The sequence below is a fragment of the Miniopterus schreibersii genome (assembly GCF_964146895.1).
Source record: "Miniopterus schreibersii genome assembly, chromosome: 3".
Classification (NCBI taxonomy): domain Eukaryota; kingdom Metazoa; phylum Chordata; class Mammalia; order Chiroptera; family Miniopteridae; genus Miniopterus; species Miniopterus schreibersii.
Window position 1 is genome coordinate 76,458,222 of NC_138103.1, and position 17,157 is coordinate 76,475,378.

At 39.5% G+C, this 17,157-nt stretch overlaps 1 protein-coding gene across 4 annotated transcripts in view; it reads left to right on the top strand.

Annotated features, from left to right (window-relative positions):
- Window positions 1-17,157, top strand: part of PDE4D (phosphodiesterase 4D) — a 1,110,805-nt gene that overhangs the window by 880,915 nt on the left and 212,733 nt on the right. Inside the window, exon 1 of one of the 4 annotated variants that reach the window (XM_081131079.1) lies at window positions 4,844-5,579. The exons of the other annotated variants lie outside the window; for them this stretch is intronic. Coding sequence (XP_080987205.1) covers window positions 5,515-5,579 — 65 coding nt within the window. The 5' untranslated portion in view covers window positions 4,844-5,514. Of the gene's footprint in view, window positions 1-4,843; window positions 5,580-17,157 lie in introns of those variants that run through there. 4 annotated transcript variants of the gene reach the window in all.

The following is a 17,157-nucleotide window of genomic DNA, read 5'->3' on the forward strand; positions in this document are numbered from 1 at the left end:
TTAGGTTAATAAAATAACTTTCAGAAAGCCCTTAGGTTACCTAAAGATAGGGAGTTGCCTGCCTGAGGCACCAACAATGTGATTAGAGGGTTGGAACTTTCAGCCTCAAGCCCCACAGGACCTCTGGGGAAGGAAGAGGGGCTAGAGGTTGAATCAGTCCTCAGTGGCCAGTGATTTAATCAATCATACCTGTAATGACACCCCCAAAAGGATGGGGTTCAGAGAGCTTCATGGTTGGTGAACATGTAGAAAGGGGGGAGGAAAAGTGGCCTGCTAGGAGAGAGTTGCAAACTCCATGCCCTTCTCCCATACCTTCCTATGCATCTTTTTCATCTGGTGGTTCCTGCATTATATCCTTTTATCATAAACATAATCTAATGAGTAAATGGGTTTCCTAAATTCTGTGAGTCAGCCAGAAATTAATCGAACCCAAGGAGGGGGTCATGGGAACCTCTGATTTATAGTCTGCCAGAAGCACAGGTAATAACCTGGACTTGCAACTAGTATCTGAAGGGGGGAGGGGGGAGGGGCAGTCTCTTGGGACTGAGAGTTTAATCTATGGAATCTGATACTATTTCTGGGTAGACAGTGTCAGAATTGGGTTGACTTCTCAGACAACCTACTGATGTCCAAGAATTGCTTGTTGGTTTGGGGATGTGCCCTGTGCCTCATCCCCGACATTGGATTGGGTGCAGAACCCAAACTAATTATGTTGATGGTTTCCTTTGCTGTGCAGAACCTTTTTAGTTTCATGCAAATATTCATTGCAATATCTGTTAAAATTGCAATGTAATTTTTCACAGAAATGAAAAAGACCACAAATAGCCCAAGCAATCTTGAGAAAAATGGACAAACTGGAGACATCACAGGTCCTGATTTCCAACTATATTACAAAGCTATAGTAATCAAAACAGTATGATACTGACACCAAAGCAGACAGACCCATAGATAATAGAACAGACTGGAGAGCCCAGAAATATACCCATGCATATATGGTCAACTGATCTTTGACAAGGATACCAAGAACATAAAATGGGGGAAGGATAGGCTCTTGGATAAATAGTGTTGAGAAAACTGGATATCCACATGCAAAAGAAGGAAGCTGGACCCCTATTTTATACCACTCACAAAAATTAAGTTGAAATGGATTAAAGGCATTATAAATGGGTATAGGCCCTGAAACCATAAAACTCTTTGAAGAGAATAGGGAAAAGCTGCTTGACCTTGGTCTTGGCAATGATTTTTTGGATATAATACCATAAGATAGTCAACAAAAACAAAATTAAGCAGAGGGACTACATCAAAATTGTGATGATTATTATTGTAGCCTGACATTTTACAAAAGAGGTAGGAAACTTGAAGGTTAGAAGCCTTCAAAATATTATTCTGGGCTTTTCATGAGGAATTAAGAAATTTAGTTCCAAGGAGGTTCATGCCTACAGGAAAGTCCTTGAGGCCAGTGTATACTTAGGGAGTGCAATAAGATAAGAGAAAAATTCTCGAAGCAAAATACCGCATTATTACTCAATAAGAAGGAAATGCTACAGAGTCCAAAGTGACTTGTTCTTATTAATGTTAGAGTACAATGTAGAATACCAGGGAACTGTGAAAAAGAACTGCAGCTCCATGGTCATTTTCCCTAAAAAGTTTTTTGACAGATCTACACTACTGAATTTAAGCACATTTGACAGGTCTGAATATTTTATTGGTTTATGACATGGTTCTCAAAAATCTGCTCCTGACTAATTAGAAAGTGTAGAATATCTATTGTAATCAGAAAATAAGACAGAAGGTTTGAAAGTGGGCAGAGCATTTTAAAATAATAAAGTTACCTTTCAAAATTATGTTATTTGAATTTGAGTCCATGAAAAAAAAAAATCAAGTAAATAATGGTATAGATCAAGGGTAGGGAACCTTTTTTCTGGTAAGGGTCATTTGGATATTTATAACATTCCCAGGCCATACAAAATTATCAACTTAAAAATTAGCTATGAAAACCCCCTGGACTTACTGAATTTCTAGTCCCACCTGCGGCCGCCTCGGCAGGGCCAGGCCCATGGTTTCCAGGTCCGCGTATGGCCGTGGGCCAGGCGTTCGGCGTTCCCACCCCCGGCGTAGATGGTATGCCGGTGTGGCCAGACTGTGGACGCCATGACCACGTGCCTGAAGTTCAGGAACATCATGCTACACAGTGATTTGATTCAACAAAATATATACAGATGGAGGACCCCAAAGGACTTACACATCTGTGGTACAGGCCACCGGAATGTTGTGGAGCCCTGGCCTGGTAGCTCAGTGGAAGCATCACCCCGATATGCCTTGGTTGTGGGTTCGATCCCCATCCAAGGCACATATAAGAATCAGCCAATGAGTGCTTAAATAAGTGGAACAACCAAGAGATGTTCCTCTCTCTCTCTTTCCCCCTTCTTCTTTAAGATCAATAAAAAAGTTACAACAATAAAAAAAGAAATGTGGTGACAGTAGCCAAATACAAGTCTATGCAGCATTACACAATTCAATATATCAAGGAATGCTATAAATAATAGTAGGTCTGGATCAAATGCATGTTCTTCCAAGTCCTACAGACAAGGGCCACATGGTGACAAGGGCCACAAGGTTCCTCCAGGCCAGCCTTCCTAGATCCAGGCTTCTTTGTCAGCCTTTACAGCATCATATACGTGTATACTAAGAGGAATGTGGAGGGCAGTGCTGAATCTGCTCCATTGTGAGAAGCTTTTCAAAGGGAAGAAAAATGTGACACAAATTACAAAACATTATTTCAGAAATGTCCATGTGAAAAATTGCCTTAGAATGGAGAAAACACTGTAATAGTGAGTAAGTACTATTTGGTGTTTTTTTTTAATTCTGTCACTATCTTAAATATTAGGGGTGGAAGCAAAATGTTAAAAATTTGAATCTTAATGGCCTGATAATATTGAATAATATTGTTCATCTTTCTTTCCCTGTAATAGTAGGTTTGATGTACTGATCCAAGAAGCTTTGAGTATTGTGCTTAGTTGCATATATTGTCAGATTCCCCACTTAAACTTGTTTTCTTTGGGGACAGAAGTGATGTTTTAGTCATCATGGACTAGTATACTGTGTTTAGGAAATACCCAATAAGTGGGCCAGGATTTTCAGAGGTAGATTCTTGGAATACATGGAACATTGAGCAATTAAGGAACAGTGCTCCAGGCAGCACTGACCTCTTCTGTGTATGTGACAGTGAAGGGAGTGGCCTCGAGCTAAGTAATCTCACTGGGACAGAGCGCTTTGTGGGGGATGGTAGAGCACAGGGCAGATTATTTCAGGAGAGTTTCACACATAACATTCAGACATTATATTCTGTGACCGTCATTTTCCCCCCTGAAATAGCAATCTTACGTGGAAGAGAACAGGGCTTCAAATAAATAGTAATTGCTTACTTTTACTGTTTCTTCCTTTTCCTACTTAAAAATGCAAGGAGGAAAAAAACGAAAAAGCTCCTCCCATGAGCCCCCTCCCCCTCAAAAATGAGTAGTCTCACAAACCTTTCTTTGAATTCCTAAAAACATGTGATTGGCTAACCTGCCTTAAAGTGCCATCAGTACACTAAATACGTGACAGAGCTGAGAATACATGAGTGTCCCTGAACAATGATAGGAAAACCGAAAAGCTTAAGAAGATGACTGTATGGAAACCAGTTGATTGACATTTACGTCCAGAGGCCTGAGGGTCACTGAGAGGAGACTAAATCGCAAATGCACCTTGAAGCTGGGGGGGGGGGGGGAGTGGAAGGGTTCGTTGTAATAAGCAGCCAGAGCCTCTGGCAGGATGCCTTACTACATTCATTTTCCAAGTCCTTTGGGTGGGTCACAATTGCACTCCAACATCCTGCCTACAAAAGCTAAATAAATATGAAGTTCACGTCAGACTAGAGGACCAACACACTAACTAATGTCATTTAAGGAATCGGAATGCTTTAATTAATTTCCCTTGATAATTCGCATCCAAAATGACTGAAATTGACACACCCAGATGAATATATATCCTCTGTGCAAATAGCCAGGGTGGTCAACTGTTCCTTCTCTTAGGAGCAATTCCAATCAGCTTAGATTGTATCTACTAAAATAGAACAGCTTTTATTTCAGATGTAAGAGGTGGGGCAGGGATTGGTCTTCACAATAAAAATGTTAAGCTGGTGCCATAGGAGCTTTATTTCTCACTGAAGAGCTGTTAAGAGTTAGCAAACCAGAGTCTCGGTGTATAGAAATCAATGAAATTTGCATATGATTTTCAAAAAGAAATAGGCTTTAGAGAACATTTTGCAAAGAAACAACCTCAGTACATGTAGCCACTTGTCCAGCAATAGTGCATTAGGTTCTTCGGTTTAAACATTCGGGCACAACCTGGTGCGATGATGCCTGCGGCACTGTGGACTTTTTAAGAGGCAGTTTGCATCTGCAACCGGCCCGGAGCAGGGCATTTCATTAACTGCTGCAATGAACGGCTGCTAACTCCTCAAGTTCTCTCAACTTTGCTCCGACAAGAATTTGGATGTTCACTGCAGGACTTGGAGAAAATGCTTTTCTTTTCTTTCTTTTTTTTGGAAGAGGGTGATTAACAAACAACTCGATGGCAGAGGGGTGTGTTCCTTGCCCAGGTGCTCGGAGTCTCACCCGGAGTACAGACCGCGTGTCTCGGAGGAGGAATTGGGCTGCCGGCCGTCGGTCGGCCCGGCGGGTTGCGGGGCGGCCGGCGGGCGGGGCTGCCCCTCCGCGTGAGTTCCAGCGGCGGAGGCGCGGGCGGGGCGGGGCGGGGCGGGGCGCCCGGCCCGGCTGTGGCTTTTCCCTCTCACTTCCCTGCGGTGTTCGGAGCTGCCTCCCTACCGACGTCACGCAGCCCTTGAAGAATAGCTGCTTCCTGGCGGGACCGAATGGCAGTTCTCATTCACAAAGGCTCGGAGCCGGGTTGCGGGCGCGGGACGCGACTCCAGTGAGCAGCGCAGGCAGGGCCCGTTCCCTCGCCGCCTCCCGGGCGCCCCGCCATGGAGCTGCCCTGAGCCGCGGCGCCGCTGTCCCCCCGCCGCTCTTCCTCCGCTTCACCCCACCTGAGCGCTTTCAGGCTGCTGGAAAACTTGGAGCCTGTCATTGCGGATTTGCAAAACAAAAAACAAAAAGCAAGATCCAGCGGCTCCGGTACCGCGGCGGCTTCCCTTGTGACCAGATGAAGAATAGATTGAAAACTCAGTTCCTCCCTTGGCACCGCAAACAGAAAAAAGAACTGTCACTTCCGAGCCCCGGCGCTGGCGTGAGCTCAGCATGACCGCGGGCAGGACCCCGGCGTCCCGGGCTCTGCCTTAGCCGCGGCTGCAGGCGGGCTCGGGCCCGGGACCGTGCATTTCTCCTGCAGCCTCCCTGGGAAGTGGAATATATTTAAAACCGCTTTTGTGGCAAGACAGCTGAAATGTATTAATCAGAAGACTTTTCTCCCTTTTTCTTTCTTTTTTTTTTTTTTTTTTTTTAATTTTCCAAAATGAGTATTATCATGAAGCCGAGGTCCCGGTCCACAAGCTCCCTGAAGACGACAGAGGCCGTCTGGTAACGTGCTGGGCCCCCTTCCCCCGGCTCCTCTTAGGGTCGACGTGACACTTGAGCAGTTAGTAATTGCTGACGAGGTGCTAGAGCCAGGGCTGCTGTGAGAAAGCGTGGCGTTGGTGACAGTTTTGTTCTCTACTTTGTGTCCCGTTTGTCGGCTCTAAAAACAGGGGTGCTCACGTTTTTTAACTCCATGTGGACTAGGGCGGTTCATCTGGGGGTCGCTTTCAGAGGAGGAAAGAAACTTGCAAATATGTTGGAAATTTAGAAACGAAAACTTTCACTGTCTGATTCGGTTGCTTATTTTCTCACCTGTCTTGCAAGCAGGTTGGTAGTTGACGGTCTTGGTCGTCGTCTTTAGAAGTAATACGTTGGCTTTTGGCACAGTTGTGTTAGAGGAATTAATAGTGTTAACCATGTGGCTAAGTATACATCCAGTTGCTGACCATTCAGTCCTCTATATTTTCTTTTGTTGATAATATTTCCTGGTAACGATGGGGTGTGTTTTTTTGGAAATTTTAGCGTTTTTACCTTAATGAAAAGTATGTTAATTTCAATTTATTCTAATATTTTATTGTCCTGTTTCCCCTATATTGACTTGATAAGCTTATAAGCCTATGGCCCTTAGGGAATATATTTCCAACAAAGTAACTTTTGTGTCTAAAATAGCTATCTACAGGTTATTTTTATGGCTATTTCAGAGGTTAATCTTATTTTTATCTTAGTGATTGTAAATAACTAAGATTACTTCTTTGAAGTGGAAGTAATCATGCTTCAGATGGGGGAAATAAAAGCAATGTTGAGGGCAGGTGGTTGGGGAGAAGATGGAAGCAGAAGCAGACAGGCAAAATGTATTGTGTATTTTATGAGCAGGCAAACACACGTATAAATACTCAAACTATTTGCATAAGGAATTTAGCACACACTTATGTTCTTACTGTACTAATGTTTTACAGTGGACTAGAATCAAGAATTGTCCCTTCAGTAGTATTTCTGTGAGTCTTAATAAATTAGAGATGTAGATTTTGTTTCTTAAGTCATTTGTGATTCCTTATAAAAAAGTACATGCAATAACTTCCTCCTTGAGTTTATTTAAAGAAAAATCTGCATCTACAAATAAATTTGCATGTTTTTTTTAATGTCAAACAATAAATACTGGGAAATACTTATAATCCTTATATTAATTACCATATAGTATAACTCTCTAATATAAATGAGTAATCAAAATTTATACAATAAGTGAATTTTATTCATTTGTGATTTCTAGCCTACCTATATGAAAACAAGATCTGATACTTGAATAAAAAGTATTTAACCAACCTGTCTTCCTTTTTGCCTAAACTGGTGGGAGACTTATTTCGAAATTCAGGGTTTAATCAGCAAAAATTCACTTCAGGAGACTAGTAACATTAACATTCTCTACTCCTCTGAAATCATCATAGTCCATTTTTATCCACAACTATTCTATTATCCCAAATTGTGTAAGCTGTTTTCTAAATAAATAGGGCCAAAATTCAAAATGTTTTTTAAAATATTGTTTTGTGAATGTGTATATTGTTACATATAATTTTAAATATTTTGTGTAGTGTTGGGTCAGAATTTTTTTTATGAAAGAAATAAATGTCTCTTTATGCTAATGGTTTCTAGATTTAACTGTACACCACAGAAACCTCTCCCATTATTAATCTTACATGTGATTTATTAATTATATAATAGATTAGGTATATCATTGCTGCCTCTAAATTGTTTGGCCTGAGGTGGTAATTGCTGTGATTACAGTTTTACCATTTTATTATCTCTGTATTACTGTATACACATTTATTTACAGTAAAATCTATATATATTATAGATTAGGAATATAGGGGAAATATATGTGTATGTATGAATCCATTAAAAGAAAATAAAAGTAGCCCTTTCTCTCCCTGTGCCTCTACACATAGGACCCAGAGAGCTCGTGGGACTATGACTTCTCCTTAAGATCTTCTCTTCTAACTTCTCAACCACCCTTCCCCCCCCCAACCTCCATTTCTTTTCAAACACTAAAGTGTGCTTCATCTTTTTAACAGTTGACTTCCCATGAGAGAGACCTGATGATTTTTCATTTATCCCCTTTTCCAATTATTTAATTTCATTTTGGTCTTCAGAATACTTTGGGATCCACCTTTTGGCTTTACCATCTTAAGCCTTCTTGTGTAAATCTATTTTCCGTTCTATTGGTCCACTTTCTCCAAAACTGTGCACTTTCCTTCAGATGCATGCAAGACAGATGCTACCTGTGGAAGTTTGCTAACCGGTTTCTGCAAGAATTCAGTGCTTCAGATTACTTTTCCTTTACTTTTTCCTGTCTGCCTCTCTCTAATCAATATCAGAAAAATCAACCCATACTAACTTGTTTACAGCCCTGATTAAATCCCAATGAGACAGTCACATTTTTAAAAGGAATTTCATGGCAAATCCCTAGTGATATATAGCCTGCCTCTTAATTCATCTCCTTAAAAGAAAAGCCTTATTTATAGTTAAAATTTTATGAATTTCAAAAAAGTGAAATGAAAGTCTTGAAGTTAATCTATTTGTTTCCTTGTAATATATTTGTCACAAATTTAAAGCATCATATAATAAGCATATATATTAAGTTGCTTATATTTATTTAACCAATATTAAGTACCTACTGTGTGCCAGGGTCTAGTAGAATGAGATCATGATATTTATCCTTTAGCATCCCTTTAAAAATCTGTATGTGTGCAATTGAGAAAAACTTAATACGTGTATTTTCGTACACTGATAAAGTTTATAAAATTAACAAACTAACTGATTTGGGTCATTGTTTGTCTTTCTAGCTCGATTGTGTCAGTAACAATAGTCGACCTGTAAATTCTATATAAGAAAAAATGAGGGAGTTACATTTTCAAAAATATTTGAATTTTACATGTCTTAAATTCAGATTTAGTTAGCAATGATATATTATAATAATACTATACTGTTATAACATTTTACCATTTACAGATATATCCCAGGGATACTTCTCATTAATCTAATTAAGACTTATGTAATTTAGTTTAAATTAAAAAATTATCATGCTTCCAAATATAAATATGAAGAGAATTTTGGTCAAGAAAACTGGATTGTGTTCTTTCCTGCTGTTAGACATTCATTATTTGCCATCTACTTGCAGTGAACATTTAAGGTTGTTTATTATGTAATCTGTGGGGGTAGGGTGGGAAGGGAGATGCTGCTGTCTAAACTCTGTGAGCTTTTTATAAGGCAACTTTTGAAACATTATTAAATATAAAAATTTTACTTAGGTTTAGATGTAGAAAAAAATTCTGTAAGGCTCTTTTCCAACCAAGTGGTTGGTTACCTTATAGGGTAAAAATAGCAGGAATGGAGGTAGAGGAGACTTTCTTCTAGTCATTGTACTTTTCTACTGCATACATTTTTCATCAAGCAAGTATTATACATAAAAATTTAGATATATTAAAACTCTAACTACCGTGTGCATTAGCAAGGCCATCTTTATAAAGGTGAGGATATCTATCTATCCACTAAGCAACACTGATCAGTGTCCAACACCCAGTATGCTGAATAAGTAGATACAATTTTCTGAAAAATGTTGCTGCTCAGATTTTAAAAGTGCTTGTTTTTTTAAATAACTCTCCTCCTAAGATGTAAAAATTCACACTGGCTGAGAATTCTTATTCTGGCTTCATGATACCAGTGAAAAATGTTGATTAGACTAAAACTACTAGCTTTATAACTGAGAATAAAAAAGATGTAACAACATTAATATTTGGTAGGAAAATTACTCATAGCCCCCACTATTCCATCTTCAACTATTTTCATTGTTTTACTTAGCTTACATATATCTCAAGTGGTTATAAATGCTATTTCTGTGCTCTGGTTCTTCATTTAACATATCAGCATTTCTCTGCTTTTCTAATAATAATACTTCTAGCTTTCAATTTATTGAGTGTCTTTTATGAATGAAAACTCTGAGAATTTTATATACAATAGCTTATTTAGTTTTATGACAACATTGAAGGAGTTGTTCATCTACATTTAAAGATGAGAAAATGAGCTTAACATTTTTCACTGGTGTCATGAAGCCAGAATAAGAATTCTCAGCCAGATGAAATAAAGTGGGCAAGGCCATTTTACTGCCACAAAAGGCTGGGATTAGAACCCAAGTCTGTCTTCTCCAAAGACAGCGCTGTTTTTCCTTCAGCATGTTGCCTCCCTCTACTGTCTATAAAGTTATGATTTATTAATAACTGTAAAACTGTCCATCTTGTGACTATATCTAAATGCATTAAAATATTTGGTTAGATATTAAGCGATTGAAGAAATAAGTTGGAAATTGCCATTTTAGAGGTCTGATCACCTATGAAGTTTAGGGCTGATGTTGGAAGTTGAAAATGGCTGTTTGAAAGACTCTTGTAGTTCTAGCCCCTAGGCCAGTGTGTTCTCTACTGGCAGCAAATAAGGTCATCTGTCCTGTTATAGAGAAATAAAGAGCAAAAGGTCAACGGCCTCTCAGTTCTGAACAGATCATCTTTCCAATTATGTGGGCAAGTTTAACTTTGTTCTCTACAAGCTCTGTAAGGCTTTGTATTAGGTTTCATAGGGTTTTAAGTCAGCTTTGAAAAATATTCTGTCCTGTATGTTTTATCTCAGAAGCTTTTATGAAGGGGGAAACAGATGGAATTTGCATGCTTTCTGCCTGACCAGTATATATTGTGACTATCTTAGGTAGGTGACTGCTTTCAAGGTTGGTTCAGAGTTTTTACTGTGTGATCAATTTTTTCTTACCCTATTACCTAAGTTAGTATCACAGTTATTATATAATAGACCTAGAGCTACATAGTGTTTAGGAGAAGTGATTAAAATACCTTGAAAATTATTTAAAATATAACTAGGGAAGCACAGAGTGGATTTCAGGTAGTTATACTCTTTAAGGTTGTAAAATAATGAGATTCCCTGAGAAAGCCCTTTGTCCACTCTACTTCCAACTTGTTTTGTGTCCCCAGAGAAGCCATCTAGTCTCTCTATAGCCAGGTTTACTCTCCTTTAAAATAAAGGAGGTGACCTAGATCAGTGAATTTCAAACACGTTTTTTCAATGGAATACTTTTTACAAATGAAATGTTAATATAAATGAGTATGTATGAAAGATTTAAAATTATTTGTATATTTGATATATAGAGATACTTTCTTTTTTTAAACCCACATTCCTATGGAGTAGGTGTTGCTACTTGTGTCCTGAAGGGTTGTGCCAGCGTATACTCCTACCCACAGTATCAGGAGGTAATTTTTAAAAAATATATCTTTATTGATTTCAGAGAGAGGAAAGGAGAGGAAGAGAGAGAGAAACATCAATGATGAGAGAGTCATTGATCGGCTGCCTCCTGCATGCCCCCGACTGGGGATAGAACCCGCAACCCGGGCATGTGCCCTGATCAGGAATCAAACCCCAATCGCCTGGATCCTAGGTCGACGCTCAACCACTGAGCCACGCCCGGCCGGGTTAGAGATAATTTCTTAAACATACATGTCTATGAAATATATAAGTAAAAACATAATAAAACAGCTACTGAATTTGCACTTTTACCCCCACCCCAAACCCAATTTCTGTCCTTTCAGTACCTCCAAAGAGCCCTAAGGTTCCAAGGAATATTGTTTGAAAAACACTAAGCTAATAAACTACTAAGATCCTTTGTAGTTCTGTGTTCTGCAGTGCTACCCTGCCACTGGAGAGTCATTTGTGTTTTCTGTATCCCTATGTGGACTCAGATAAATTTGCTGCTACTTAAACTCCCCGGGAAATTCAAATAACAACAGTCCAAATACTTTGAAAGTCTTTAAAATGATGGGACAATTTTCATTTCTGAGAAATCGCAGAAGAGTTATAATAGTTCAGATACATTAATTTTTTTAAAACATACATTCATTTTATTTACCATCTTAGTTTTTACACTTTGCTCACTAAATACTGTATGCATAGCTGACAGGTCAGGAATTCAGTACGGTGGTTGGTAAAGAAACGCTGAATTGGTATTGCAGGCTTCAGAAGAAAGGTGGTGTCTTTAGTTTGAGTATTTCAAAATGGGTTCTCAGCCTGTTTGCTTTTTTCTATCACGCCAGTGGTGAATACAGTTTATAGAACACTTTCCCTTGCAACATTCCTTGGCGGCATTGCGCTGTATACGCTACACATTAATAAAATTGGCTGCTGTTGCGTGTGCAGCAACACTTAGTCCTACCTGTAACCTCCCCGTTGGTCTGGACACACCATGGATTTGGCTCCATCACTAAAACTTGCCTTCCAGCAGAGGTAAAGGAATAGCTCACTTATTAGTCCCTCTATCAATCATTCCAATCATATAGTGAATTTCATTAAATCAGAATGAGGACATGAAGGTGATCATGGGTATAGGAATGGTTAGTCACAGATCCATCCAGCTGTCACTAGCAAGATTGAGAAAAGTAGATTCTAAGATGAAACTAAAGAGGACAATTGAATGAGGGCTTCAAGGAGACTTTCCTTGAGGAAAGATACCTGGAAGATCTGTATAGATATTCTGAGTAATAATTATTGCTAAACATACGGAATTGTTAAAGCCTGGATAAAGGTAACAAGAACGCGACCTGGAGGACCTTAACTAGGCTGGAGAGTAATAGAGGCACAAAGAAAGCACAGGCTTAATTTAAAAACAGGATAGATTTTCTTAGAAACCCTTGCAGAGATTATCCAACTTCTCAAGAAGTAAAGCAGAGGTTGAAGATACATTAGAAAATTTTTAGTAGTAGTAGTAAGAAGTAAGCCATCCTCCAGCCAAAAGCACCAAACCTATGGAGGGATCAGGACCTGCAGGAAGGGCTGGGGTGCCACAGGGGCACAAAGCAGTGAGCCCGAGTGAGGTCCTATTCAGGGTAACCATGTAAAGGTAACTAATAGAAGTTCTGTGCCTGTGAAATCTCTCTGTTCTCAGAAGGCCTCCCTGGGGCTCGTTTGGCCTAAACTAGAAAGTACTTCAAAAGACTAGAGAATAGGGAGAATCCCAGAGCCTATGGTTGTAGTTTCTTAGCATAACAGGGGAAATAGAATTTCACTAGATTTATTATCCACCCTCAGCCTTTGAATGGGTTAGGCTCTCCAGGGCGCATCCCGGCTGATGGGTAAGGATGTGAATAGGGGAAGCGTAAGGTAAACTGCTCTTCAAAATAAAACTTAGGAAAAATAAGGGAAAGATTGCGGGGAGGAGCCGAAGACACGTGGCTAGAGAAGAGGGGAGATCAGAGGGAGGTCAGTAGGGAAGAACTCCGGCCCTTTGGAATCAGGCATCCACCAGCCAGCGCCCTACTCCGTTTAATCCCGTTGCCACCTTCTGGGCGAAGGCTGCCATTAATGGACTTGAATGTAGAAGACATCCCCCCCCACCACCCTTATCTCAGCCCTAAGAAGTTCTGCCAGGGGAGTAAGGGAGTCAACTGCGAGTCTTCCCACTTCTCTCAGTACACACGAGGGAGAGAGAGAAATTAGAAAATTAGAAGCCAGGTATGGAATTTATGCACGCTGGGATTGCAGCTTCCAAAGCTTCCTCATGAGGAAATGGGCCTGATGCTTTACAACCCACACAGTTAAGGCGTTTTGTTTCTATCTAATACTAGCCTCCCTTGCTGAAATTTTAACTCATTTCTTATTAGGTATTAGTAGACATAGGGACAGTGAATCGGTAGATAATTAGGCTCACCTTCATGACATTTGAAAGCTGCTAGTAACTGACTTCATGGTCTTTTTCTTTCATAGTGCAAAATACTCATTTTGAACTGTAAAGCAGATGGCACCAGTGTGACTTGTTAAAAGAAATGTTTCATAAAACGTAGTTTCAATATGTAATTGTTTTCAGGCTTCACACAGAAGAGTATTCCCACTGTACCCAATTCTCCTTCCCGTTTAAAATACACACAAGATGAGAAATTTAACTCCTTTAAATTCATGTACATGAAATATTCACATACATATGCAATACAGAAAATAATCATTTCAGTCATCTATTATTTCATTCCATCGCAGTATGGCACAGACTTTTTTCTTTGTGTCAAGGAATTTATATGACTCATACTGTTTAGGCAGGATAAATTATTGCAAAATGTATCAACTTTTAACCAATGGCATTCTAGTCATTGCTGTAATCTTCCTTCTGGTACCACAACTTTGTCAAAGAACATCAAGTGACCGATTGGCAACTGGATCACCAGCTAGCTAGGACCACAGCTCCTGAGTGTGTAGTGATAGTCTGAAAAGTATCCAGTGGAATGATGATAGCCACAGTATTTCGAGCATCTACTGTTTGTTAGACTTTGGGTTTGGTACTTTACACAATTTAGCTCATTTTGTCCTCAAAACAGCTGTATAAGGTAAAACTGAAGTCACTCAGCTTGTCAATCCTGGAGCTGAAGGAAACAACAGGGTCTAAATCCCACATTTTTACTACTGCTGTTCCTGGTCTCTCTGCTTCTCTACCATCTAAATTGCTTGAGCCCCACGTGGTTGTGCCTCGTGGTATTCCAATAAGTAGTCAGCTACTCATACTTTTCCTTCCTGTTCTAATTGTTGAAATTCTTCCTTTTAACCTTGGCATCTAAGAACAAACACTTACTGTGTTTATCTGCTTTTTTCCTCAAAATTCGCATACAAGCCTTTGACCATGGACCATAGAGATGTATCAAGAAGTAGAAAATGGACTTTGACACAGCTCTGTTCTTCAGGGATCGAGCTGGTTCCTGACATGTTCAGTTTATTGACCTCTCTCCGGTCAGACTATAAACTGCACTGTCTTCTTCCTCTCTGGCATCTGGCCAGTGAGTAGAACCATAAAATCTTTGAAATGAAAGGAACCACAGACAATAACCTATAATCTAATTCTCCCCACCCCTGACCCCATTTTGGAAATGGAAAAAGTTTTGCTAGTCTTAAAGACTTCTGGTCAAGTAGGGTCAAGAAATTTTGTTATAAACAATGCCAATGCTTATGTGGCAGAGAGTTTTGTTGGAGAAATATTTTTTAAAAATCAAACATGAAGTTTGAGGTCAAATAGCTAAAGCTTAGTCTGTCAAGCAAATGCGTGAAAGCAGTTCTGTTATAATTTGTATGGGACATGAATGTAATTCTTGAATGTATGTCTGTGAAGTTAACTAACACCATAATAATTCTGTCATGTTTTGAGAATTCTCAAAAACTTGAATTGGAGGATTATGCACAGAAGTATGGAGGGTAACACCTTAGCGATCTACTGTAGGAAATTCCAGACATTGTTTTTACCAAAGTTCTCTTCCAGGCAACTGAACTCTAATCATTAAACTTTAGGAAGTCACATAGTTAATGAAGTAGCTAAAATTCATGTCCTGAAATTCTCGCTTTGTTCCTCTCTCTTCTTCCAATATAGTTTTCAACAGAAATAAAAATAATGGCAATGGCTGTTTACCCAGAGTTTGCTATGTGGCAGGCCCCAGGCTGTGCATTTGACAAGAATTAACCCATTAGGTCCTCATCATAAAGCTCCTGAGGCTTTATTATTATTTCTCATTATATAGATAAGGACCTGAGACCTACTGGAATAAACTAACTTACCTAAGGTTGCACGGCAAATAAGATAATTTCATGTATTTTTGTATTTTTAAAAATTATAAAATGTTACTTTTAGCTATGATATATATATATGTTAATATGTCAAATGAGTTAATAAACCTGGTTCTTAGCACAATGGCTGACTCCTTGTGAGTGCCCAAGAAATGTTAGCTTGTATTATGCATTTTTCAAGTTTGTATATTAGTGGGACTTTTTTAATAATCAAGAACTATAAATGTGAAAACTGATTAAATCTTTAAGGCCTTCTTTTCCATAAGGCAGTCTTCTTGGGCACTTCTCAGAACTGAGCATTTATACAAAGCTGGGCATTCTCGATAAATTCCATTAACACTGTGACTCAAAGAAGACATACATCTGTTCAAATAGGTCAAAGAAGTAAATTACATAGAGAAGGTGGCAGGGAAAGAAGCAGTCAATTCAAAGCTGAAATGCCTCTTATTTACTTAATTAAAAGTTGATCGGAATCCTCTAGAGACACAGTCCTAGGCTGGGGTTTAGTCTGAAAGAAAGGGCCTAGGGCCTGGGCAACATCCCTGGGTGCATCTGTGTAAAGTCTTTCTCCGGGCAACCTTCCTACTTGGGGCTGCCTGGTGGTTCAATTTTCCTGTAACCTCACTGCCAGACTTCCCTACCTCTCCAGATGCCCTGCTCCTCTAGTCCTAACGTGCATTCTTGGTTATGTAAGTCACAGATTGTTATCTCCACAGCTGAGTCTCATGCTCCCTACCAGCCCCAGACGGGGTAGGAATCCTGTGTAGTGTATCTTGTCATGCTAGGCAAAAACTGAGAGCTGGTTAGATCTGTTCCTACGGCCTGGGGCATTGCTTCAGGATTAGCTGTAAATCACAGTGGCTTAGTGACAGCAGCCAGTTTGCATTCCATACTTCCTGGTATCTACTTATTTTATTATTAAAAGCACTAATTTCTTATAATTAACAACTGTACATTGGGTTAAAAGGTGTGATTGAGGGTGGAGTTAAGCACATGGGGGGGGGGGGCAAAAAAATTGGACCACTAAAGATTCTGTGAGTCTCTCACTTGGAAAAAATAGTCCCAATTGTTTATCTGAGCCCTGTTGTAAAAACTGAATCTAATTGTATATGATTCAGTAAGTGTTTCTATGGTAATATAAAACATACAAAAAAGCAAACCTGCTATAAGCAAACCTGCCTTTATAAAGGTGTTGTTATAATTAGGAAATTATTTTACATACATAGGCATCAAATTATACCCATTCCTAGAAATACACATGAAATTTCTCCATAATTCTGAGGTCTTTCTCATGTAAATAAGAAAAGAATTAGACTGGGTTTATCTTTGTACCCCTATCCCCAACATAGTGCCTGTTCCATCAACTGTATTCATCACCTGTCTGTTGCATGGAGAATAGTGAGAATGTTGCAGTTTGTTTTTATTTTTAATTTTCTTCTGATAGATGGCTCTCTGCTAGGGATTTCACTGGCTGAGTTGTGGAGACAGAATTTACCATCTATGACAAGGAGTTGTAGCTTTGGGAGGAGTTTTGCCCGGTTCCTATGCTTTTACCCTTACTTTACCACCTCCACTGGTAATTCTGGGCTTAACATTCTCCCCATACATGCGTCTCACATGCTAGACCCTACACTTCCCAGTACTCTCAACATTTTCTCCCTGCCTGAGCGACTCATCTCAGTACCATCAACTTGTAATGAATGGCGCATTCAGAAATGCTAATGTGTGTTGCATGTGTTAACCCAGCTAACATGGTTGACCTTCTGACTCTGTCAATGGGGTGAATATTATTTCGTGCAGTGAGAGACCTGTTGGAGGTAAGTGCTAAGACCACCATGTGAAGCTTACCCCAGCTTCAGTGTGAGCATTTTGAAGCCCAATATAGCTGTCACATCTGGGAAATTTCACAGCAGGGACACGGAATCTAAGAGTCAAGTTTGCCCTG